We start from the raw sequence: 24,272 nt of genomic DNA on the forward strand, positions 1-24,272 counted from the left end.
TTAAAAAAATCTTTTTCCCATTCAAAGTATATTAGTAAGTGATCATTACACAAAAATGAGAACATAACAAATCATATTACACAACCAGCACGTAAAGCAACAACGCCATTCCTACTTTATACACAAACTATAAGGGTTGTTCATAAGTTTGGGTTTGGAGTTCGGAGCATTTAGTCTAAAATTTACATTACAAACCTTTCATTTTCTCCCTTTTTAACCCAACTCACAAACCAACCCTAAATTGCTTAAATTCATTGGCGATGACCCTCTGGCAGAGCAACCACCTTGTGGAAGGGAACCGTCCTTTCAGGCAAAGACCCATCTTCTTCATCATCATCAAATTCCAACACATAGCTGCCAAACACGTCAGAAGTTAACAACCATAACACAGTGACAACACAATAGTCAATAGTGCAGTTGAGGAGTGAATACTTCAACAAATCAATAATATTTCAATACTAAATATTGTACTATTTCAATATTAATAGATCATTGCAAACTTGAAGTCAACAAATCATATTTCAAATTTTCAATGCTAATAACTATGTCTAATTAATTTAGCACATTTTCTTTCTTTTCATTTTACATAAAAGGTGAAGATGATGAGTACGTGTAAGATTAAGAATAACTTAGAAAGTATTGTACTCTTTCAATTTTGGTAATTTATAAAAGTGTAAAATAATCAATAATATAAATTATAAGAGTACAGAAGAAAAATTAATAAAATCTTATATCAATTATAATTGGAAATAAAAATAATAAAATAATAAATTTGGTATGAACTTATACTTAAATAATTAGAACAAATACAACTTCGATAATATTATATTATGCAGTAAAATACCAAAGACTAAACATATAGTATTCTTGTCAAGGGAAAAAAAAAAAGAAAAAATATATATATATGGTGTTGAAATTTGAACCAGCCTCATGCTATCAAATGCTGTTTTCTTCTTATTCTTGTCTTTTTCCTATCTTATTTTACACACAAAATGAACTCTCAGATGCATGTCCATTGTTTATAGTTACCGACCCCACCAAAGGGGGATAATAAATATGAATGCTTGCCAAGATATAGTGCCAAATGATTTCCTACCAAAATTTATATTTACTATTTAGAACTAAAGAATTACATATTCCATAAAGTCTATACTTACTCGTCTGTCTTCCTCTGCACAAGTGTGAAATGAAAAAGATTGCCCCAGAACATGCACAATATTGCTGGTTAGTACTCAGTAGCATGTCAGCATCAACAGAATTCTATCTAAAAAGGAATTATAAACACTACAACTCACTGGAAGTTAGACAAAAAAACAAGAAATAATCCCTTTGACATGGAAACAAAGAAACCATTACCTTGCGATGGCCATGTACAACTGTTGCTTTGTAAAGTGCAGTAGTTCCTGGATAGACCGCCAAAACATGTGAGCCTGGCGGAAAATCCGAAGCACCTGAAGGATCATTGCTCTTTGGGAAAGGAATTATATTTCCCATGGGAAGCTTGTATTGTCTGAATGGAGCAGAAAAGAACCCATGTTAAGGTTAAAAGCAACACAAACAGGACACTATCAGAACACTATCAAAACCAATGTATTTCTTTTAAAAATTGGAAAAATCATATGTTGATGGATTTTATTAAAAGGTTTAAACTTCGGAATTTTTCTGTATACTTTTTGAAAACAAAATATGATGAAAAGAAAAGCAAATAAGGACCTAAATCACAAAAGAAATAAGAGAAGGGATCACGGTGGGCATTGGAAAAAGAGAGCAAAAAAAAGTACAAAAGACTGAAAAAAGAAAGAGGCATCGTGCCTCAAGAAAAAAAATGAAAATTGCTGCAGAATTTTTTTTCTATATTTATATTTTAATGCAATCTTTTTCTAATTGGTGCAGAATATTTTTTATTTTCTTATGCAATCTAGTCCTTATTGATGCAAATATATACTATATTAGTTATTAGATATGTTAAGACAAAAATATGGTATTCACACGATTTAAAAACAAAACAAAACAGTTTCTCTTAGGTTACCTTTGGCCGCTTCCCTCTTCATCATCACCAGGTTCTTCATCTAGAACTTCAACTCTGTAAAATCATGTTGCGAAAGATTCAGCAAACAACAAAATGATGGTGATAAGGGCAATTACAAAAAGATTGAATGTCCCACTGGTACTATTCTCTGCATCAACAATTTGAAACCAGATAGACACAAGAAATAGCAACTAACACCGAGAAATGTAACGTCTTCCAACAACTTAAAGATGGTCAAATAACAACTCATTCAATTAAGTACAGCCAAGCAGACTCAAGTTAACATCAAGCTCATGATTGACCTTTGTACTGTAATCAAAGGCTGAATCTAGGCAAATTAGGGGCTCAGCAAGCATATCAGAGAATAAAATAACAGAATCACCAAGCCCGATATTAACAGGGTTGTACTACATAACACCTTAATATTAGTTACTCCTTGGCAGATACTCAGAAAGTTGGGAGATTTTTTGACAAGATATAGTACATTATCCTCCTGGGGAAACAATATGCCATAATTTATTGTAGGATCAACGAATTTATCTACTATAACAAAAACTCAGAGATAGGAATAAACACAATAAAAATACAAGGAACCTTGTTTATACGTTCATTTGGTAGTAGAACTATGCTAAGCATATAAAATTATAAATCTAATAATCTGTAATAACCTAATTTGTCATTAAACAATATTCTTTCACTGGCTAGAATAAGCTCAATATGCATTTGTTAGAGCTTAATTCATGATATATAGTATCCTAAACTATATAGCATATCATATCAAAGCCATCTGGCAATATATTTTCAAATTTTAATATTATGCAAGCTGAATGTAAATTGATTTTTTATAGCTTGAACATAATACTTGACAACTAAGGTAAAGAATGTACACTTACTCTTTTGATTCCTTATCAAAATGGATCACTTTAACAACAAACCATTCATCCTTATCAGCATTACGTGGTGTGACCCTAGCTGCTACCTAAGAAGTGAGAATCAAGAACAAATTAACCTAGTGAAACACAACATTCAGATGAATCATACTAGAAAAATAAATTTTATCAACAAATAAAACAGAAATTGATGTTCAATGATTTATATCAGTTAAACTCCGTGGAAATTCTTCATACCTGCTCACCCTTAAGATTGCTCATCCTAGAAATATCTGACTCGGTCTTCACTCGTTTCCTTTTCTGCTCATTACCTTCTGTAACATAGTAACGGTAAGCACAAAAATTTTAAAAAAGAAATGACATCTCATTGAAACTTAAGTCATAATAATGCAATTTATGTTTGTAATTAAAGACAAAAATAGGTGCAAAAAAAATATATAACATCAACTGAAGTATTTCATGAACCCTTTTACATCTTAACAAATTTTGATTCTCATGCTTGCAAAGCTCCATACTATAACTGAATGCCATTAGCACAATGTTGGGGAAGCAATACATCATCATGAATTATCCAGGGTTAACAAGAGGATGCAAAAGCATTCTGCTTAATGAGTTAAAAGTTGTCTAAGCAGCAATGCTAAATCATTGATCACTGTAGATGAACCCTACGTAGCTTTCCAAACCATTCTCCGTCCACCATATATTTAGAAAAGGAATAGATTAAAAATTGGATCAGTTAACACACTATCTTCAACTTTTTATTTAAAGTTACAGGTTAACATTCCCTCCCTGCCCCTTTCCTCCCTTCTTGTAGCTTTGACTATATGAGATTCATGAAAATGGCAGCAGAGACGTCAACTATATTGATGAGTATCCAAAGCAGTCGACTTTTACCTTTCCCTGGAAAAGAAAAAGGAAACAAAAGAAAAAAGAAAATCCTATACAATCAGAATCTGCAACTTCTTTGAACAAATCTAGGGAAATTTGACATATAATAAGCCACAAAGATTGGTTGATTGAAAGACATATTATCACTCTTCTCATTTTATTTTTTCATACTTTCCTTTCCATGGAAAAGCTATGGTCTAATGCTTTAGATACTTGCCATGGTTCTATAATATTGGCCAATCATTCATTTACCCTGTGCCTATATATATATATATATATATTGAAGCATCTATTTCTAATTATGGATGAATTATAATGTATAAGACTATAAGCTTAAATCAACGGACAAACATTTTATGTAATAGCCAGAAAAAAATAAATAAATAGATAAGCCGGTGGGACCCACTCCTAGATTTTTATTTTCTTCTTTCTCTAACCCTAGCCACACTCTCTCACTCACCTCCCACCGCCGCACACACTCTCACTCGCCTCACACTCTCTTCCCCACAACACACACACCTAGACTCCACGGAAAAAGAAAGAAAGAAAAGGGAAAGAGAGAATAGGGGAGATCGCAAGAAGTGAAGGGAGGAAGAAGGGAGCTGTCCACACCAAGCCACCACGCGAGGAGAGAGAGAGAGAGAGAGAGCCATGCCTTGTCACTGCCGGCTTGGAGCTCGCCATTCGTGTCCCGTCACGTCACCGCCAGCTGCGTCCAGCTCGCTGCCGTCGCGTCGCCATCAGAGGCCAGAACCGAGAGATGCGTCCGAGAGAGGGGACGAGCACGAGAGACGAGACGAGAAAGGACAGCCGCTGCGCCTTGTCTCCGTCACTGTTGAGCTTCAACTGCCGCCTTGCCAAGTCGTCGTCGCCATTGTTGAGAGAGAAGAGAGAGCTCGAAGAGAGAGAAACAGAACGTGCGAGAGGAGCCATCGTGAATAGAGGGATGTTTCGTCACCGGTTGCCGTTCGAGTGAACCTTGGTTGCTAATGGAGCTGTTGGTGCCGCTGGAGCTGAACCGTTCCTGACAATAACCCAAACTATCGCAGCTCCACCTTGTCGTTGCCCTAATCCAAATTCTGCGCTCATTCATTCCATTCTACGTCAATCCTCCAATTTTGACACTCCCGATTCGGTATCTTCGGTCGGAACCAAGTTGTGAGTAGGCTTTACATTTATAATTGTTTGACTGTGCATCTATAATTATTTTGACATATATCCTAGGAAGCACCGATACGACACGCGATACAGACACGACACGACACGGATACGTCGACACGTTCTTTTTATAAAATATTGGATATGACACGTTTAGGATACGTTGTAAATTAAAATTTAAATAATATATTAAATTAATAAAATATCATATTATAAATATAAGAGGAAATATAGTTGCATAAAAAAGTCTAAAAATTATGCAATTATTAAAAAAATAAAAAATTTTAAACTACTCTTACCATCTTGCTAATAGAAAATGTATCAATTTCTTCTCCTCCAAGTCCATCATCCGCAAATACCACAACTTCTATGTTTGGTTCATCTAAAGATAAATATGAAACCTCACTCAGATCTGGACTATTGTCATCAACTCTGCTTCTATTAATTATTTTATTTTTAAATTTAAATTTTGATTTGTTTTTATTTTAAAATATTTTAAAATAAAAAAAAAATCGGTTAATTGAGCCATAAAACCACAAAATCGGGTCGTACTCGTTCGGATTCATGACAGCTTCACCAAAATTCTGTATCGCAAGAAGACACGTCACCGATACGCTCGTTTGAAGTATCCGTCGAGTGTCGGTGTCGGATTCGTGTCCGACACGGATACGCCGGCACCATAGGAGAATCCGTGCTTCATAGCATATATCTATTATGATCTTTGAATTATACTCACTATATTTGTCTAGAACGGTTTTAAATTGATTAGAATAATTGATTTATTAAAATTAAATAATTCATTTTTTATGAAGTTTATACTTTCGGAACTATACATGAGACCATATATATTTTTGATGAAGTCTTGCATTATTTTAAATTGTTTGATCTTATTTGAATATCTGTTTTTGAGACCATATATATTTTTGATAAAGTTTTGCATTATTCTAAAATGTTTGCGTTTACTTGAATATCTGTTTTTGAAGCATTGAAGTATTTGTTGGTATTCACTTAGTTTAAAGATTGTGAAATATATTTGAAATGTGTTTTGATTAAAAAAAAGTATGATTGGAAAGGATTCTGATGAGAAAGTATAATATGATTTGATTTGATTCGATACCTTATATATTGGAAAGATCAAAGATTTGTTGTATTTGAAATTATATGTTTTGAATTGGTTTGGAAGGCTCGTATTAGAAAACCGTAGTTAACGGCGGTTATGACGTTAACTTAGATGCATCTAACTCAGACCCCAGCTAGCAGGGGTGTTGCTAGCCTAACGTGTAGGCCACACGTTAGATCTGTTATTCTGTTAGGACACACGAGAGGAAAGGGCTACTCATTGAGGTGAAGCCGCCCAAGTGTGGACTTTTGATTTGATTTCTGTATGAGAACTCCCTTATTGATTAACTTATTATTATCAATTATTATTTTCTAATTAAAATTATTTTAATATGATGTTTATATGGTCTCATGTCGATTATAGATGTATTGTCTAGTCACTGAGTTGCAAAACTCACCCCGTTTTTTTTCTAAAAACATTTTTCAGAAACAATTACTTGTCTATGTGAGACTCTCTATTCAAGATATAACAATCTGCAATGAGTACTTATTCGTTGACGAGTTCTTAGATGTATATATGCTCCATATAACACAGGCAGGGTCCAACCATTCTTAATTATTTTAATTTTTGTTAAAAATGTATAACTATTTATTTTAGAACTTGTAAAATATTTGTAACTTTCTTATTCAATTTATATTTGAGTATATAAGGCTTGCTATAGGATTATTTTCCTGAGCGACAGTCATAGCTCATTTTGGGCCGTGACATTTTATATGTCAAAAATACCAAAAAGAAGACAACATAAGCAACATTTTCAATAAAAAAATTGATGTGTCAATAACTTGAGACACACCTATTCTTCTTCGCGGTTGACCTTGTCCTGAAGGCAGTAGTGTATCAAGTTGGTTTATCAGTAAAGAGGAAATTCTGAAACCAAAAACCAAATCAACAATCAACAACAATAAATTAATTTGAAAAAGAAAAAGATGCATTTGAAACAATCAATTATGGCATGGAAATGTTTAAGCTGGAACTGCTCAGTATAGTTGAGTCAATCCAGTTTTAGAAAATACATACTCGTGATTACAATGAATCAGTGAACAGAAAAGAAAATGCCATTTACATAAAATGCTTCAGAGCCATATACAATAAACATACTGTGCTTCACTATCTGAAAGATCTTTTGCTTGAGTATACAAAATTTTAAGCCTGGCTAATGAATTATCCCCAGGCTTCTCAACTACTTCAGGAGCTGCATCAAAATTAGAAGAAACTATCAACAATTGTACCCGAAAACTAATGATTAATTTTTAATTTAAAATTTATATCATATTTAACTACAATTTCTCAGCAGAAATGATCGCTCCCAATATCTGAATGTCTCTCTATATTAGTATCACAATATCAATATCAAAACACACATTTGCATCCAAGAATCATTGTTGACTGAGCCACCAGTAAAGGGGTTGAAAACTAGTCATTTGCTTTTATCGTCCAATCAAAACAAATGACATCATTCTACTATTGTTCAATGAAACAAGGTAGTGTTAGGTACCAGACAAATGACACAGCAAAATATAAAGATGAAAAATTAGAAATTTGTATAAAATATGGAAACAATTGAATAATTTTATTTGAGAATTACAACTTCTCTCTATCACAAGGAGACTACAATAACACTCTCTCTTGACAAAAGAAGAACACATTTCTCTCTCTATATATAGAAGAAAACTACTCAAAGAAATATTATGTTATTCTATCTGGATGATTTGATTGAAATGAATTAAAGAAAAACTCAATTTATAGGCGAGTCTCTTCAATATGAACCATCCGTTAATTAGAGGTATATAATTCTTCTCTTTTTCAACCATTAAAATTCTAAGGTTATAAACTAAGATTGTTTATTACCTTTCATTTTATTTAGTTATTATTTATTTATATATTTTCTAAAATTAGCTTTACTATTTTTTCACAATCTCCCACTTAAAGCTAATTTTGATAAATTTTTAAAATTCATGTTGCTCATGTATTCTATAGGTCGTATGAGGATCTACACCATTCAAACTTTTCTGTGTTGATTGGTTTTGTCATGGCATCTGCTAGGTTATCTTTCGTGTGAATCTTCTGCATATCAACACTTCCTTCTTCTACTACTTCCCGAATAAAGTGATATTGTACTCCAATGTGTTTTGTTCTTGAATGAAAGGTAGGATTCCTTGCAATGTGCAAGGCACTCTGACTGTCACAATACACAGAAATCTTCTGTTGTTTGTGCCTGAGTTCTTCTATCAACCTTTGGATCCAAATAGCTTCCTTGCATGCTTGTGTAGCTGCCATATATTCAGCTTCTGTAGTAGATAAAGCTACAACAGTTTGTAATTTAGATAGCCAGCTCACAGCTCCTCCTGCAAGCATGAACACATATCCTGTAGTAGATTTTCGTTTATCAAGATCACTTGCAAAATCTGAGTCGACATATCCATTGACAATGAATTCCGATCCTCCAAAATATAATGCAACATTCGAGGTCCCTTTGATGTATCTCAAGATCCTCTTAATAACATTCCAATGCTCTTTACTCGGATCTGCCATAAATCGACTTACCACCGCAACTGCTTGAGCAATATCTGGCCTTGTACAGATCATGGCATACATAAGGCTTCCCACCGCTGATGCATACGGTACTCGAGACATTTCCATCCTCTCTGCTTCACTACTAGGGCACATACTTGAGGATAATTTAAAATTCATAGGAAGTGGGGTTGAAATTGGCTTACATTCTTGCATGTTGAAGCGTTGCAAGATCTTCTTCAAATAATTTTTTTGCGATAGCCAAATCTTCCTATCCTTTTTGTCTCGGTGAATTGCATCCCTAAAATCTTGTTTGCTGGTCCCAAGTCTTTCATATCAAACTCCCTAGCCAACTGTGCCTTCAATTCTTGGATTTGATCTTTGTTGGGACCTACCACCAACATGTCATCCACATACAACAGCAGAATGATGAAATCATTATCACCAGACCTCTTGTAATAAGTACAATGATCTGAACTAAGTCTGTTGTATCCAAGGCTAATAATGAAAGAATCAAATCTCTTGTACCAACACCTTGGCGCCTGCTTTAGACCGTACAGAGATTTAGTTAACCTGCAAACCAAGCTTTCTTTTCCTTGTTCTTCAAAACCTTCTGGTTGGAGCATATATATCTCTTCTTCAAGTTCTCCATAAAGAAAAGCAGTCTTTACATCTAATTGCTCTAGATGTAAATCAAATGCAGCACACATAGCCAAAACTACTTTAATAGTAGTTAGTCTCACCACTGGAGAAAATATTTCATTGAAGTCAACACCTTCTTTCTAAGCATATCCCTTGACAACCAATCTTGCACGATATCGTTCTACCTGATCATTACTATCTCGTTTGATCTTGTAAACTCATTTGTTACCAATGGCTTTCCGACCTGCTGGAAGTTCAACAAGTTTCCAGGTATGGTTTCTATGTAATGCCTCAATTTCTTCTTGCATTGCTGTGATCCACATAGAAGCGTCTGGATTGCGCATAGCCTCCATAAAAGTTGTTGGTTCTCCATCTTCTGTCAAAAGACAATATGCATCATGGTTTGTCAAAACATAATTTGAGTGCCATGATGGTATTCTTCTTTGTCGAGTGGATCGACGAACTTCTATGTCATTGGCCTCTGCTTCTTGTTCTTCGTGTTGTGGTTCTGCTTCAGAAATATCACCTTCTCTGCATTTTTTATCTATTTGAATAGTGGTTATCTCTTTAACAGTGCTGTCATTTTCTTGTTCCTTTTACAATTCATCTTCTGCAAATATCATATCTCTACTGACAACTACCTTGCGGGCAGTGGGATCCCACAGGCGATACCCCTTAACTCCGTCAGCATAACTCAAGAATATACATTTTCTAGACTTTGGGTCCAGCTTTGTTCTTTCCTGGGAATTGTACATTACGTACACAGGACAACCAAATATATGTAAAGAAGAATAATTAGGTGGCTTACCTTGTCACATCTCCATTGGTGTCTTTAACCCAATTGCAGTTGATGGTGACCGATTTATCACATAACAGGCGGTTTAACAGCTTCTGCCTAAAAAGACTTAGCTAAACCTACAGTTTGTAACATAGCTCGTGCTCTTTCTAGGAAAGTCCTATTCATTCGCTCTGCTACACCATTTTGCTGAGGCGTGTATGCAACTGTGAATTGCCATTGAATACCTGCTTGCTTGCAAAATGTTAGAAAATCACCATCGACATATTCTTCTCCATTATCTGTCCTTAAACACTTGATCTTCTTTCCAGATTCAAGTTCTAACTTTGCTTTGAACTCTTTGAACATCGCAAACACGTCTGACTTCTTCTTGATCGGGTACACCCATAGCCTCCTAGAGTAATCATCAATAAATTATACAAGATATTTTGCTCCTCCTAGGGACATCTTCGGCGATTCCCACTCATCAGAATGAATCAACTCCAATATGTGCTTGCTCCGAGCAGTTGATCTACCAAACGTCAATCTATGTTGTTTGCTTGTAACGCAGTGCTTACAAAACGGTAAGTTTACCGATTTGAGCCCGGGAATGAGATTACGTTCTACAAGAATATTCAAGCCTCGTTCTGACATGTGGCCTAGTTTGCAATGCCATATCATCGTCATTTCTTCTTGGCTTGTTGAAGCAACTGATGCCTCTGCCTCTTGCAAAGTATCTCCCACAAGCATGTATAGATTTGCTGCAATCTTTTCTGTTTTTATTACCGCAAGAGCTCCTTTAACAACTTTCAAGATCCTACCTTCAATATGGGTCTTGCAGCCAAGTTCATTCAATTGCCCAATCGACAAAAAATTTTTCTTCAAGCCTTTCACGTGTCTTACCCCTTGAAGTGAACGAATAGAACCATCAAACATTTTTATTTTGACAGTACACATTCCAACAATTTCTAAGGCATGATCGTTTCTCATAAACACCGATCCTTTCGAGACAGGTTCATATGTACAAAACCAATCACGATGAGGAGTCATGTGCCATGTTGCTCCTGAATCAACAATCCAAACATCAGTGAGCTGTTTGCTACCTTTAGAACCAATTGTTGCTTCGCCATACAGGATTTCTTCATCATCAGAGGTGCTCGCAACACATCTTTGAGAACTTGATCCTTCTGGAATCTTCTCTATGCTCTTCTTATTCCAACAATCTTTCTTGAAGTGTCCTCTCTTTCCACAATTGTAGCATTTGACCTGTTTCTTACTTTGTGACTTTGGTCTACTTTGACTCCCACGCTCCATTGATCTCCCTCTTGTCATCAACAAAGCCTCTACTTGTTTTGAGCTTTCTAATCTATCTTCCTTATTCTTGCGCCTAGATTCTTCTTCAAGAACCGCAGCAGCCATGTCATCAAAAGAAAGATAATCAGTCAAAACATTATTAGTTAAGTTAATGATAAGCTGATCATATAAATCTGGTAGACTTTGAAGTAATAGCTCTGCACGTTCGTTTTCCGCTATGGCATATTCCAACGATGAGAGTTGGGAAAATAGCGTATTTAGATTGTTGATGTGATCCGTTGCCGATGTGGATTCACTCATTCGAAGAGTATAAAGTCTTCTCTTCAAGAATATCTTGTTGTGAAGTGACTTGACTTCATATAATTTGGTGAGAGCATCCCAAATTTTCTTTGCTGTCTTTTTCTCTGCTACACTTGATAAAACTGAATCAGCTAGTGCCAAGTGTAAGTTTGCAACAGCATTGTTGTCCATCTCCTTCCATTTTTTATCTGTAATTCCAGTGGGTCTACTTTCAATTGCTGTCACGCAATTGTCTTTTCTCATAATGGCTTTTATTTTCAATTTCCATATGAAAAAATTACTCCCACTGAATTTTGGAATTTAATACTTTGCTGCCAATTTTTTTAGATGGTAACTCGCAGCGGAAAAAAAAAATTAATCAGCAACCTTAGGCTCTGATACCACTGTTAGGTACCAGACAAATGACACAGCAAAATATAGAGATGAAAAATTAGAAATTTGTATAAAATATGGAAACAATTGAATAACTTTCTTTGAGAATTACAACTTCTCTCTATCACAAGGAGACTACAATAATACTCTCTCTTGACAAAAGGAGAACACACTTCTCTCTATATATATAGAAGTAAACTACTCAAAGAAATATTATGTTATTCTATCTGGATGACTTGATTGAAATGAATTAAAGAAAAACTCAATTTATAGGTGAGTCTCTTCAATATGAACCATCCGTTAAATAGAGGTATATAATTCTTCTATTTTTCAATTATTAAAATTCTAAGGTTATAAACTAAGATTGTTTATTACCTTTTATTTTATTTAGTTATTATTTATTTATATATTTTCTAAAATAAGCTTTATTATTTTTTCACAGATAGTGCCAGACTTCCGGCTCATCACTCTAGTTGCCGAGTCATTATTGAAAGAAAAGGACTATTAGTATCCGGAGCTCAATCTCAACTATGATAATAGTACAATTGGAACTTCAAAACCAAATTGGTGCATACCGCAAATCTCAAGTAACACCACAGGATTTAGCCATTGGTTTTCCCATAGCTGTAGATATTGTCCTTTGAGACCATTGGTCCATTTGTAAAAGCTACTGTATGCTACTAAAGTGTAGTATTGCCACTGCATGTGTCATTAACTTGGTACATACTAAAGTGAGTGAAGCGTAAGGACACAAGACTGAAGAAGCTAAAGTCTTTCTTCTTCTTAACGTTCCAACACCTTAAACTATGGTGAAAGAAAAGAAGTGGATTCATGTTTGCTTTATTCCTTTCTGGGTATTATATATTGGCCTATCAACATGGCAGCTAAAACCAGAAGCCTTGTTTTTTGTTCTCTGCCTCCTATCTAGCGTCTTTGTTTTTCTATAGCACAAGATGGATAACATTGGCAAATTGGCTGCTATGAAACAACAGCTGAGAGGCAAAAGGCCCATGCCGGGGACGGCATTGTCTGATGACAGCATTCTGGTGAAGAAAATAGTGGCTGAGCATAAACCTGATGGTCTAGAATATGATGCCAAGCCACTTCTCCATATTGTTGAGGATATTCTTAAACGTTCCACCTTGAGTACTGAAGGTGTTTCCACGGTATGATACTAATTCTAATAATAGTTTGAAACCTTAGTTGCTTATGAAATTGCGAAGAAAATGTTGCATCTGCGAACATGCAATTCTATTGTTTTTTCTTGTTTATCTATCTTCTAAGTGACTCTGCTTTCTTTCAGGGTGCGCTTGCGCATGTTGACCAGATCGAAGATGTGATCGATCAACCTGGCTACACCAACTTGCTGGAGGAGATTAATCGAATTGATTCTGAGGTGATTCAAGAATAACCTAGACAATCTATACAAAAACAATGATCTTGTATTAAATTTGACACTTGATAACATTGCTTGAAATTTTTAGGATATATCATTATTTTAACAATATGAAAGGTACAATAAAATTTCAGATTTCGTACAAGTCTCTTGCGGGTGTAGATGCACACTCTAGAGCACTTGTAATATTTGATATGCTTCAAACATATGAGTGGGATGTGAAGTTGGTGCTGTCTTTGGCTGCTTTTGCTCTGAAATATGGTAGATTCTGGCTTCTTGCAGACATGCAATTAACAAACCAGCTTGCAAGATCCATGGCCAATCTGAAGAAAGTTCTAAACATCAAGGACATGGAGCATGTAAGCATGCTGCGACCCCGGTTTGAAGCCCTGAATGAACTAGTTAAGGTCATATTGGAGGCGGCAAGGTGTGTCATTAAGTTCAATGGTCTGCCAAGACACTACATTGCTCAAGACACAACAGCATACAACATTGCCTCTAACCATATCCCCATTGCCACCTATTGGAGCGTCAGGGGTATCATCGCCTGCGCAACTCTGCTTGCAAGCCTAGATACACTTGGATTTGAGTATGTTTTCCCTTTCAGTTCTCCATTTCTTTTATTTTGTGTTTGTTTCATCATTTTAAGTAAACATTGTTCCAGGTTCATGCCATCAACTACCGAGTCATGGGAGCTATCTACATTGGCTCACAAGCTTAAGAACATACTTGAACATCTAAGGAAGAATCTGGATAGCTGCTGCAGACAGATTGGTCTAATTAATTTAGTTTCAATTGGATACATTTAGTGAAATTCTTTGGATCATGACTGCTAATTTTAAGTTTAACATTGAATGCAGAGAAAAGAATGGACTCTGAAGCTTATGAAATGTTGCGCGAATTATTCACGACACCCCACATTGACAACATGAAGGTTCTCAAGGCTTTGATTTCTGCGAAGGACGATACTCTACCTCTATATGATGGTGCAACCAAGAAAAGGGTTACATTTTTTCCAACATTGTAATTGCATATATGATGATGCACTAGTATTTTGACAAGTTGGTGAAGCTAATATTGGTGTAATTTAATTGAAACCAAACAGGTTAGCCTGGAACCACTGAGAAGGAAGAATGTGTTACTTCTGATTTCAGGGTTGGAGTTCTCCCATGATGAGCTTCTGATCCTTGAACAAATCTATAATGAATCAAGGGCACACACATCATCAAGGCTTGATAATAGATATGAAAATAGATATGAGCTTGTATGGATCCCAATTCTGGACCTGAATGAAGGTGAATCAACACAGAGAAAGCAAAGGCAGTTTGAGGAGCTGCAATTAACCATGCCATGGTTCTCTGTTTATCATCCTTCGGTGATAAGCAAGCCGGTGATCTGGTTCATCCAGAGGGAATGGAAGTACAAGAATAAGCCAATTCTTGTGGTTCTTGATCCTCAAGGGAGGGTTGCTTGTCCTAATGCTATTCACATGATGTGGATTTGGGGAAGTGCTGCATTTCCATTCACAAGCGCTAGAGAAGAAGCTCTGTGGAAGGAAGAGACCTGGAGACTTGAACTGCTTGTGGATGGCATTGACTCTGAAATATTGAACTGGGTGAGCATAACATAATTAAAAGCCTTTCTTGACTTGTTGGTTTTTTATAATCATGATTAATTTTGATATTTGGACAGATCAAGGATGATAAATTCATCTTCTTATATGGAGGGAATGACCCTGATTGGGTTAGAAAATTCGTGAGGGAAGCTCGCAGGGTTGCGGTGGCATCACAAATAAACTTAGAGATGGTATATGTGGGGAAGAGCAACAAAAGCGATCAAGTGCAGAAAGTTCTAGACACCATAAGTCGTGAGAAGCTGCCAAGTCATAGCTGGCAAGAACACAGCATGATATGGTTCTTCTGGACTCGCCTGGAGAGCATGCTGTTCTCCAAGATCCAGCTGAAGCAAGCGGACGACGACTCTGACCTGGTGATGCAGGAAGTGAAGAGGCTTCTCAGCTATGACAAGATGGGCGGCTGGATTGTTCTCGCAAGAGGATCTCGCATCATAGTCAATGGACATGCCAACACAGGATTGCAGACTCTGATGGAGTATGAGGACATTTGGAGGGTGCATGCTGAGAGGGATGGCTTTGAGCCAGGTTTTCGCGATCACTATGGGAAGCTCCATGCAGTCGATAACCCTTGTTGTAGGTTTGAATTCTCCCACGCAATGGGGAGGATCCCGGAGAAGCTCCGCTGCCCTGAGTGCCGCCGCTACATGCACATGCTCACCACTTTCCAGTGCTGCCATGATGAAACTGTCGACGAGGCGTTTCTTGTCAGTGCTCTAGCCCCTCCTACCATTTGAGATTCATTCAAATTTCGCTATATTATTCCTTTTGTGTTTCACTTTTGTTGATGTAATAAGATTTCCCTAGCTATACCTATACAGGGAGATAAGCCTACAATTTTATTATGTCATTGTGTTACAACTTGCCTCTTGCTATGCCATTGGTATCAACATGAGACCTTAAACCCACTAAGTATTTTGTACTATTCAATAAAATTTCATTTCAGTTAATTCTTCATTTTTTTTTTCTCTTCTTCACATCAGAATTCATTTTTACACTACATTATTCATTCATTTTCTCATGATAATAGGAATAAAACACACAATTTCCTACTTGCAAGAATTAGAGGAGCAACAATATCCACTGACAACAAGTATTAACACCAGCACAATAATACCCAATAGCAGCGGAAAAATCACATAAACTAGAAATTAGAAACAAGCTAACACACCAATATTTTTAACGTGGAAAACCTCAATGAGAGAAGTAAAAACCACGAGTCACCAAGACCAGGATATAGCTTCACTATGATGAAAAATAGGGTACAAGAGAGTCACAAATTACTGCACAAAACGTGCTTACAACAAGCCAAACAACCCAAGCTTCAAAGCTTACAAAACAAGAACAAGAAGATGAAAATACCACAAAAACAGAGCTACTGTGCGTGGCCAAATATCTCCAGCTACAGACATTGAATCAAAGATCCTAACGGTGAAATCAAAGAACCAAATGTATAAAACACACTGTCCAAATTTGAGCTTGATCCAACGGTTAACGAATCTGCAACTACTAATTTATAGAGACAGCTTTGTGTATGTTCGAAAATAACTTTCTCTCTTCTTTTCTCTCTAGTGTTTGGTGTTCTCTTTTCAAAATGACCTCTCCCTCTCAACCCTAACTCACCTCAGCCACTTCAACTATTCATGGGCTTGGATACTAGCATTTGGATTTTTTCTCCACATAGGAAGGGAGCCCAAAAACCCAACAAATCTCCTCCTCACGACTATATGGAGGTAACCGCCAATCCGACGATTAAGCAACAAACTTCAAACTTCCATCTTAGTAATGCCTTGGTCATCATATCAAAACCATTCTCATCAGTATGAACCTTTTTAAGTTTTAACAACTCAGCATCCAAAACATCACGTATCCAATGATACCTCACATCAATATGTTTGGATCGAGAATGAAAAGTAGAGTTTTTACCAAGATGTATAGCACTTTGACTATCACAAAACAACACATACCTCCCTTGATTAAACCCGAGTTCTTTCAAGAATTTCTTCATCCAAAACATCTCATTGCACGCTTCGATAATGGCAATAAACTCGGCCTCTATGTATTTCTCCTGTGACAACCAAAGTTTCTTCTCCTTTCTATCACGCTCGATTCTTATACTAAGAATCTCCTTTGCCGGCCCAAGGTCCTTCATTGCAAATGACATTGCAAGTTGCTTCTTCAACATATCAATCCTAGAAGCATTCTGACCAACAATAAGCATGTCATCAACATATATCAAAAGGATAATAAAATCATTACTAACAAAATGTTTAACAAATACACAATGATCAGAAGTAGTCTTCTTGTAGCCTTGTTCTGTCATAACAGACTCGAACTTTTTGTACCATTGTCTTGGAGCTTGCTTCAAGCCATACAAGCTCTTCTTCAGTTTGCAAACATGATCCTCTTTGCCTTTTACCATGAAGCCTTCAGGTTGTTCCATGTAAATTTCATCCTTAAGATCACCATGAAGGAAAGCAGTTTTCACATCCATCTGCTCTATTTCTAAATCAAGACTTGCAGCCAAACTCAAAACAATCCTAATAGAAGATCTTCTCACAATCGGTGAAAAGATTTCATTATAGTCAACTCCCTTTTTATGCCTGTAGCCCTTGACTACCAATCTAACCTTGTACCTTGGACACTGAGAATTTTCTTCATGCTTCAACCTATAAACACATCTGTTTTGCAAAGCTTTCTTTTCTTTTGGCAACTTCACAAGCTCAAATGTTTGATTATCATACAAGATTTTCATTTCATCCTGCATTGCATCAAACCATTTCTTATTGTCGTCACCTTCCATAGCTTCCGCATAACATTCAGGTTTTCCCCCATCAGTCAAGGTCACATATCCATCAGTAAATGTTACATACTTACATACTCACTAGAAGGATACCTCGTTGAAGGTCGTCGCTCTCTAGTAGACCTCCTAGGATAGAAACCTGGTGGATCTTCAGGTAGCTCAGGTTGATTATCAGCATCATCATCAACTGGACCATCAATTGGATCTCCCATCTCCTGGTCATCAAGAACCAAAGGCTCATTTTGCTGCATATGCTCCTGATCTTGATTCTCTGCTAGTTCTGACAAAGAAGAAGGCTGAATTGGATCTACATCAGTCACGTCACTGCTCTCTTGTGATTGACTCTTCTTTGCCTTATCAATGTCCTCAATGGTCTGGTCTTCAATAAACTCTACATCACGGCTTCTTACAAGCTTCTTTTCAACTAGATCATAAAGCCTGTAACCAAACTCATCTTGACTATATCCAATAAAAATGCACTGCCTTGTCTTCACATCCAACTTGGGCCTCTCATCCTTTGGAACATGAACAAATGCTTTGCATCCAAAGACTCTCAAGTGACCATACAAGACATCTTTGCCGACCAAACATGATTCGGAACATCATTGTCCAAAGCAATTGTAGGACTCAGATTAATCATATGAGCCGCTGTAAGTAGCACTTCACCCCAAAAGAATTTAGGTAGCTTAGCTTCAGTAAGCATACACCTAACTCTTTCAATCAACATTCTATTCATCCTTTCTGCCAAACCATTCAACTGAGGTGTTTTAGGAGGTGTCTTTTCATGCCTAATGCCTTGCTGCTTGCAATACACATCAAATGGTCCACAATACTCACCACCATTATCAGTGCGAATACATTTAAGCTTTTTACCTGTTTGCCTCTCAACCGAAGCTTGGAATTGTTTGAACTTTTCCAAAGCTTGATTCTTTGTTTTCAAAGCATAAGTCCAAAGGTTTCTTGAATGATCATCAATAAAGTAATAAAGTAAATAGCTCTGCTAAAAGACCGTACCTTCAAAGGACCACAAATATCGGAGTGCACCAATTTCAAGAAGTCTGATTTTCTTGACGGTTGATGCTTCTTGAAGGATAATCTTCTTTGTTTGCCAGCCATGCAATGAGAACATTTCTCCAACTCTGCATTCTTCAAACTTGAAAGAGCATCTTTTCGAGCCAAATAATTAAGTCCTTTTTCACTAATATGACCAAGTCGTCTGTGCCACAAGCTACAAACTTCTTTACTTTCAATCGCATTCACACTACCTTTTGCAATCATGGCATGCATCATATAAAAACTTGAAGTACCTTTTTCCCGAGCCACCACTAAGTTACCTTTAGTAAGCTTCCATTGTCCAAAGCCGAAAGTGTTTACAAAGCCTTCATTATTAAGCCTTTTAACTGAAACCAAATTCAAGCGAACATCTGGAGCGTGTCTAACATCTTTGAGTAGCAGCTTCATTCCCATATTAGTCTCAAGACAAACATCTCCTACACCAATAACCTTGGCCAAGCCATCATTACCCATCTTAAGCACTCCAAAATTACCTGGAGTATAAGAAGTGAAGAACTCCTTCTTCGGTGTAACATGTATTGAGGCGCCACTATCAATTACCCAGCTGAACTCATCATGAGAAATAAGATTGACCTTTTACTCATAATCAGCAATATCAACAGTAAGAAGATCATATGAAATAGAAAATACACGATCATTACCACTATCATCCTTCTTTTCTTGCTTACCTTTGTTTTCCTTTTTCCAAAGATAGCAATATTTTTTAACGTGACCCATTTTGTGACAGTAGTGACACTCAACATTCTTGTATCTTCCCTTGGATTTGCTCCTGCTTTTACCTCTACCCTTTTGAACTCTATTCTGATTTCTTCCCCTGGTTTCAGTGACTAACATTTCAGAGTGTGACGAAGAATTCTGTGTCCTCCTTCTCATCTCTTCATTTAAAATGCCACCTTTAACAAGTTGCATGCTCACTTTACCATTCGGAGCAGAATTAGTAAGAGAGATACGAAATGTCTCTCAAGAATCTGGTAGAGTATTTAGCAACCACAATCCTTGAATCTCATCTTCAAACTTGATTCCCATGCTTGACAACTAATCCAGAACCCCTTGAAATGCATTCAAGTGATCTAATACTTGTGACCCATCCTTGTAACTCAAATTCATCAACATATTCAACAAGTACAATTTATTATTGCCAGACTTGGAAGCATACAAGGATTCAATTTGATTCCACAAAGCCCTAGCACGAGTCTCATTAGCAATGTGATTGTAAACATTATTATCCACCCATTGCCTAATAAAACCACAAACTTGTTGGTGTTCAAACTCCCATTCTTCATCTGTTTTAGATTCTGGTTTTTGTGTAGAAAATACGGGTAAATGTAGATTTTTGACAAACAAAAAATCTTTCATTTTGCCTTTCCATAGATAGTAATTAGTGCCATTCAAACTTATCATCCTAGTAGAATTATTTGCTTCCATCTTTCAAGCAAGTTATAACCAAATACCCAAAACTGAGCTCTGATACCAATTAATAAGAATAAAACACACAATTTTCTACTTGCAAGAATTAGAGGAGCAACAATATCCACTCACAACAAGTATTAACACCAGCACAATAATACCCAATAGCAGCGGAAAAATCATATAAACCAGAAATTAGAAACAAGCTAACACACCAAGATTTTTAACGTGAAAAACCTCCTCAATGAGAGAAGTGAAAATCACGAGTTACCAAGACCAGGATATTGCTTCACTATGATGAAAAATAGGGTACAAGAGAGTCACAAATTACTGCACAAAACGTGCATACAAAAAGCCAAACAACTCAAGCTTCAAAACTTACAAAACAAGAACAAGAAGATGAAAATACCACAAAAACATAGCTACTGTGCGTGGCCAAATATCTCCATCTAGACATTGAATCGAAGATCTGAACAGTGAAATCAAAGAACCAGATGTGTAGAATACACTGTTCAAATTTAAGCTCGATCCAACGGTTAATGAATCTGCAGCGACCAATTTACAGAGACAGCTTTGTGTATGTGCGAAAATAACTTTCTCTCTTCTTTTCTCTCTAGTGTTTGGTGTTCTCCTTTCAAAATGACCTCTCTCTCTTTCAACCCTAACTCACCTCAGCCACTTCAACTATTCATGAATTTGGATACTAGTATTTGAACTTTTTCTCTACATAGGAAGGGAACCCAAAAATCCAACACGTGAAATGTGTAATATGCATGTGAAAAGCTTTATGGGTCACGCTTGTAGGAGTGTAGCATGTATTTGTAGAGATAATACTATTACCATGTGTTTTAGTGTTAGTTATAGGCATGGATGCTGTAAATTTCATAATATGGGCATATATATACTAGTATACAACTATATATATGTACTTTCTAATATTTTTACAAAATTTTAATGGAGACATTGCCCACAGCCCCACACAGCTATATTAAATTATTAATAAATCCATCTCTGTTAGGGTAGGTGGGGTCTTTTTCACTTAAGTATACCTGAATAATAACATGAGATATAATTTATCTTCATGCTTTTTTTTACAGGTACAAACTTTTCCATGTTACTGTATTTGTTCTGATTATGGTGCGGTCTGTTTAAAATTTCTTCGCCTCTCTGGTGTTAGAAATTAAAAACTCATGCAACGTAAAATAGAAATTTAAAAGGGCTAATAGTCAAAATAATGTCTAAAAGATCACAAGTTCATTAATTTAGCTTTTAAAATATTAAATATCTCAAATTATGAAATTAATACCTAAAAATAAAATATAATAATAAGTCAAATTAATCTTTCCATAATAATCTGTTACAAAATAATTATATTATATATCATCATTTAATTAATAAAAAATTCATCTAATTTTCTATTCAAGAATCAATTTGAGACACTCAATCTTTGAAGATTAAAGAAAAATGTTAGAGAGCAATCAAAATTTATTATTTTTAATTATTAACTTAATTTTTCTAGTCTAGTATATTTATTCCAATAATCTAACAACATATTTTATCCTATTGTTTTAAACATTAATAAGTAACTGATAACTAAAATAATTTATTTTAGGATTAAGTACTATTTTCGTCTCTAAGTTCTGGGGCGAAAATCAAATTCGTCCCCGACTTTTTTTGTTATTAAAATCATCTCCAACACTCATAAATGCTTTAAAATCATCCTTCCCTCCATTAAACAAAATTTTTGGACACCTTTGCCCCTGAAGCCTTTAACACTTCATTTTCTTCTCACGAAAGGGCTTCAATGTCTGATTTACGTTGCACACTTGAAAACTGATCTTTCACCTTCAATGATGCCCTAATAGAGATTCGTCGTCACCAGAGGAGTAGCGTTATTGTATTTGGATTGCGTTGGCAAGAGTGTGGGAGGAGGTCGTTTCACTGTAGTAATCTCGAATCAAGTATGTATGCACCATTAGTTTCGGTAGTTTCCAAAAACTGGTAGGGTTTGATTTATGGTTTTTTATTTTTTCGTTTTAAGGTATGGGAACCTTTAACCAGAATGTCTACCATGGGGAAGATTTGGATATAACAATGGGACATTGAAGTATATACGGGGAGAGAAGACATTGATCGAAGATGTTGAGAGTGATTGATGGTCTGTATTTGAGGCATATGCTGAGGTGAGACAGTTTGGGTACACAAAGAAAAACATTTCAACTTTGTGGTATAAGGATCCAAGTTTTGAGTGGTTAGAGAAGGATCTGAAGTTATTTGCAGGTGACAGAGATGTACTTGAGATGTGTAGAATAGTGGAGTTGAAGAGTCATGTTGAGCTTTTTGTGGTGCATAAGGTTGAGGATGCTGAAGGTTTTCCTGAAGTAGGGTATATTGATGTTGGCGGACAGGGTGAACAGGGCCAAACAGAGGAAAATACTAGGAATCAGTTTGTGATCTTTGAGGGTGAACAGGATCAACAGGTGGAAAGGGACAATGCGGAGCAGGTTAATGAAGGAGATAAATTGTACCCGGATGTAGAGGCTGAAAATGCACGGGTTGAATCAAACAGTGACGATGATAGCGATGATGAGGAGTTTATTCCGTCTAATCTTGAGGTTGACAGTGCAGATGATGTTCAGTTTACAGATAGTGAAGAGGAGTACGATGATGAGAGTGGGTTTGAGGAACTTAGAGGTGCTACGGATGGTGATCGAGTTGATAAAGGCAAAGGGGTTGTGAACGGTGATTTCAGTGATGAGGAAGGCTTCAATAGTGAGGAAGTGGATTTGGATTATGAAGTTGGTGGTGGTTCAGATAAGGAGGATAGACAAGATGATGATAATGATGAAGCTACTTGGTATCCGATTCACAAAGATGTTAAAGACATGACGAGTTGTAAATGGGAGGTTGGAACTGTATATGCTTCAAGAGAGGAATTCAAAGACACTGTAACAGTGTATGCAGTGCAAACAAGAAGGGGGATGACTGTTACAAGAAGTCTGCCTATGTCAAATGCTATAATTCGGTGATCAACCCTCTAAATGGTCCAGATTTGTGGAAAAAGACGGACTTTGATGATGTGATGCCGCCTCCCTATCGAAAGCCTAGCCACAGACCAGTCAAGAAGAGGAAGAAAGGATCTGATGAAGCTGAGGACAGCAGCCAGTCCCACTTGTCTAGGAGGGGACACATTTAGAGGTGCTCATCACAACCTGCTATGCAATCTGCAACTAGAGGTAGGAAGAGGTCCAACAGGCATATTTCAGTGGCATTACACAAGGTAACCCCTGCTTCTGATTCAACCAGAACAAAACTAAACCAACCCATCCAATCGTGCCCAACACTGCAGCAACCTTGAACTTCCACTCAATGTCCCTCACTTTTGCTTTCAGGGCCGCAACTTTCCTCTTCATCCTTGCAACCTACGGATCTTCACTCTCTGCTTCTGGGTTTGTCCATCGGAAGAACTCACACTCTTCTTTAATCTACAGCATCCCACCAGAGTCAGTACCCAAAAAAAGAAAACATTGCCATCAATCACGAACAAAAATTTAAAAAACGAACCTCATAGTAGACACAGCCTCAAAATCGTCGCCCAGGTTCGTTTTCGAAATTCTTAGCACGGGTCTCTCACCATGTCCACAGAGAAGTTCCCTCTTCTGCGCAGACGACCGACTACGAGACGATCATGAGCTCTCGGCAGCCATGGCTCCACCCAGCTTCGCGAACCCTAGCAGTCGCTCGATTACGTTGGTTTGGGGTGAGATTTTGATTTAATCCCACCCTCTCCAATCAGTTATAGAAAAAAAAAATTATTTTAGTCATTAAATGCTTCAACTACCAATAACAATAAAAAGGGCAAATGTGTCAGAAAATTTTGTTTAATAGAGGAAAGAATGATTTTAAAACATTTTTAACGTTAGGGATGATTTTAATAATAAAAAAAGATCGGGTATAAAT

The 24,272-nt window shown here is 36.5% G+C and overlaps 2 protein-coding genes and 1 long non-coding RNA gene across 3 annotated transcripts; 1 reads left to right on the plus strand and 2 right to left on the minus strand.

The window, feature by feature from the left end:
- LOC112755183 (SAGA-associated factor 29 homolog B) lies at positions 1–8,752 on the minus strand. The gene is made up of 11 exons (XM_072220725.1): positions 8,423–8,752; positions 7,367–7,410; positions 7,184–7,321; positions 6,879–6,952; positions 3,814–3,819; positions 3,157–3,233; positions 2,923–3,008; positions 2,030–2,083; positions 1,357–1,510; positions 1,158–1,171; positions 1–354 (listed from the first exon to the last, which is right to left on the minus strand). The coding sequence occupies exons 1-11, from the start codon at positions 8,750–8,752 to the stop codon at positions 252–254; spliced, it is 1,080 nt and encodes a 359-aa protein (XP_072076826.1). The 3' UTR covers positions 1–251.
- A 3,689-nt stretch (positions 8,753–12,441) lies between these two features.
- Positions 12,442–15,978, plus strand: LOC112755185 (protein SIEVE ELEMENT OCCLUSION B). The gene is made up of 7 exons (XM_025803115.3): positions 12,442–13,165; positions 13,303–13,395; positions 13,530–13,984; positions 14,060–14,169; positions 14,256–14,398; positions 14,501–15,010; positions 15,088–15,978. The coding sequence occupies exons 1-7, from the start codon at positions 12,953–12,955 to the stop codon at positions 15,763–15,765; spliced, it is 2,202 nt and encodes a 733-aa protein (XP_025658900.1). The 5' UTR covers positions 12,442–12,952; the 3' UTR covers positions 15,766–15,978.
- A 5,924-nt stretch (positions 15,979–21,902) lies between these two features.
- Positions 21,903–24,032, minus strand: LOC140180385 (uncharacterized). Its single transcript, XR_011874581.1, has 2 exons — positions 23,877–24,032; positions 21,903–23,797 (listed from the first exon to the last, which is right to left on the minus strand). It is a non-coding gene; the product is annotated as an uncharacterized lncRNA (long non-coding RNA).
- Between the last annotated feature and the right edge of the window lie 240 nt (positions 24,033–24,272).

Source organism: Arachis hypogaea, chromosome 16, assembly GCF_003086295.3.
Source record: "Arachis hypogaea cultivar Tifrunner chromosome 16, arahy.Tifrunner.gnm2.J5K5, whole genome shotgun sequence".
Taxonomy (NCBI): Eukaryota; Viridiplantae; Streptophyta; class Magnoliopsida; order Fabales; family Fabaceae; genus Arachis; species Arachis hypogaea.

What these genes read in the sequence shown, in the direction of transcription:
- LOC112755185 (XM_025803115.3), top strand. Translation starts at nt 12,953, where the DNA reads ATGGATAACATTGGCAAATTGGCTGCTATGAAACAACAGCTGAGAGGC. An exon ending in CTAGATACACTTGGATTTGA is followed by an intron (nt 13,985 to 14,059) that starts GTATGTTTTCCC and finishes ACATTGTTCCAG; the next exon opens with GTTCATGCCATCAACTACCG. An exon ending in ACTCTGAAATATTGAACTGG is followed by an intron (nt 15,011 to 15,087) that starts GTGAGCATAACA and finishes ATATTTGGACAG; the next exon opens with ATCAAGGATGATAAATTCAT.
- LOC112755183 (XM_072220725.1), bottom strand. Translation starts at nt 8,752, where the DNA reads ATGTGCCCTAGTAGTGAAGCAGAGAGGATGGAAATGTCTCGAGTACCG. An exon ending in GCAATCTTAAGGGTGAGCAG is followed by an intron (nt 3,009 to 3,156) that starts GTATGAAGAATT and finishes CTCACTTCTTAG; the next exon opens with GTAGCAGCTAGGGTCACACC. An exon ending in GAAGAGGGAAGCGGCCAAAG is followed by an intron (nt 1,511 to 2,029) that starts GTAACCTAAGAG and finishes TGCTCCATTCAG; the next exon opens with ACAATACAAGCTTCCCATGG.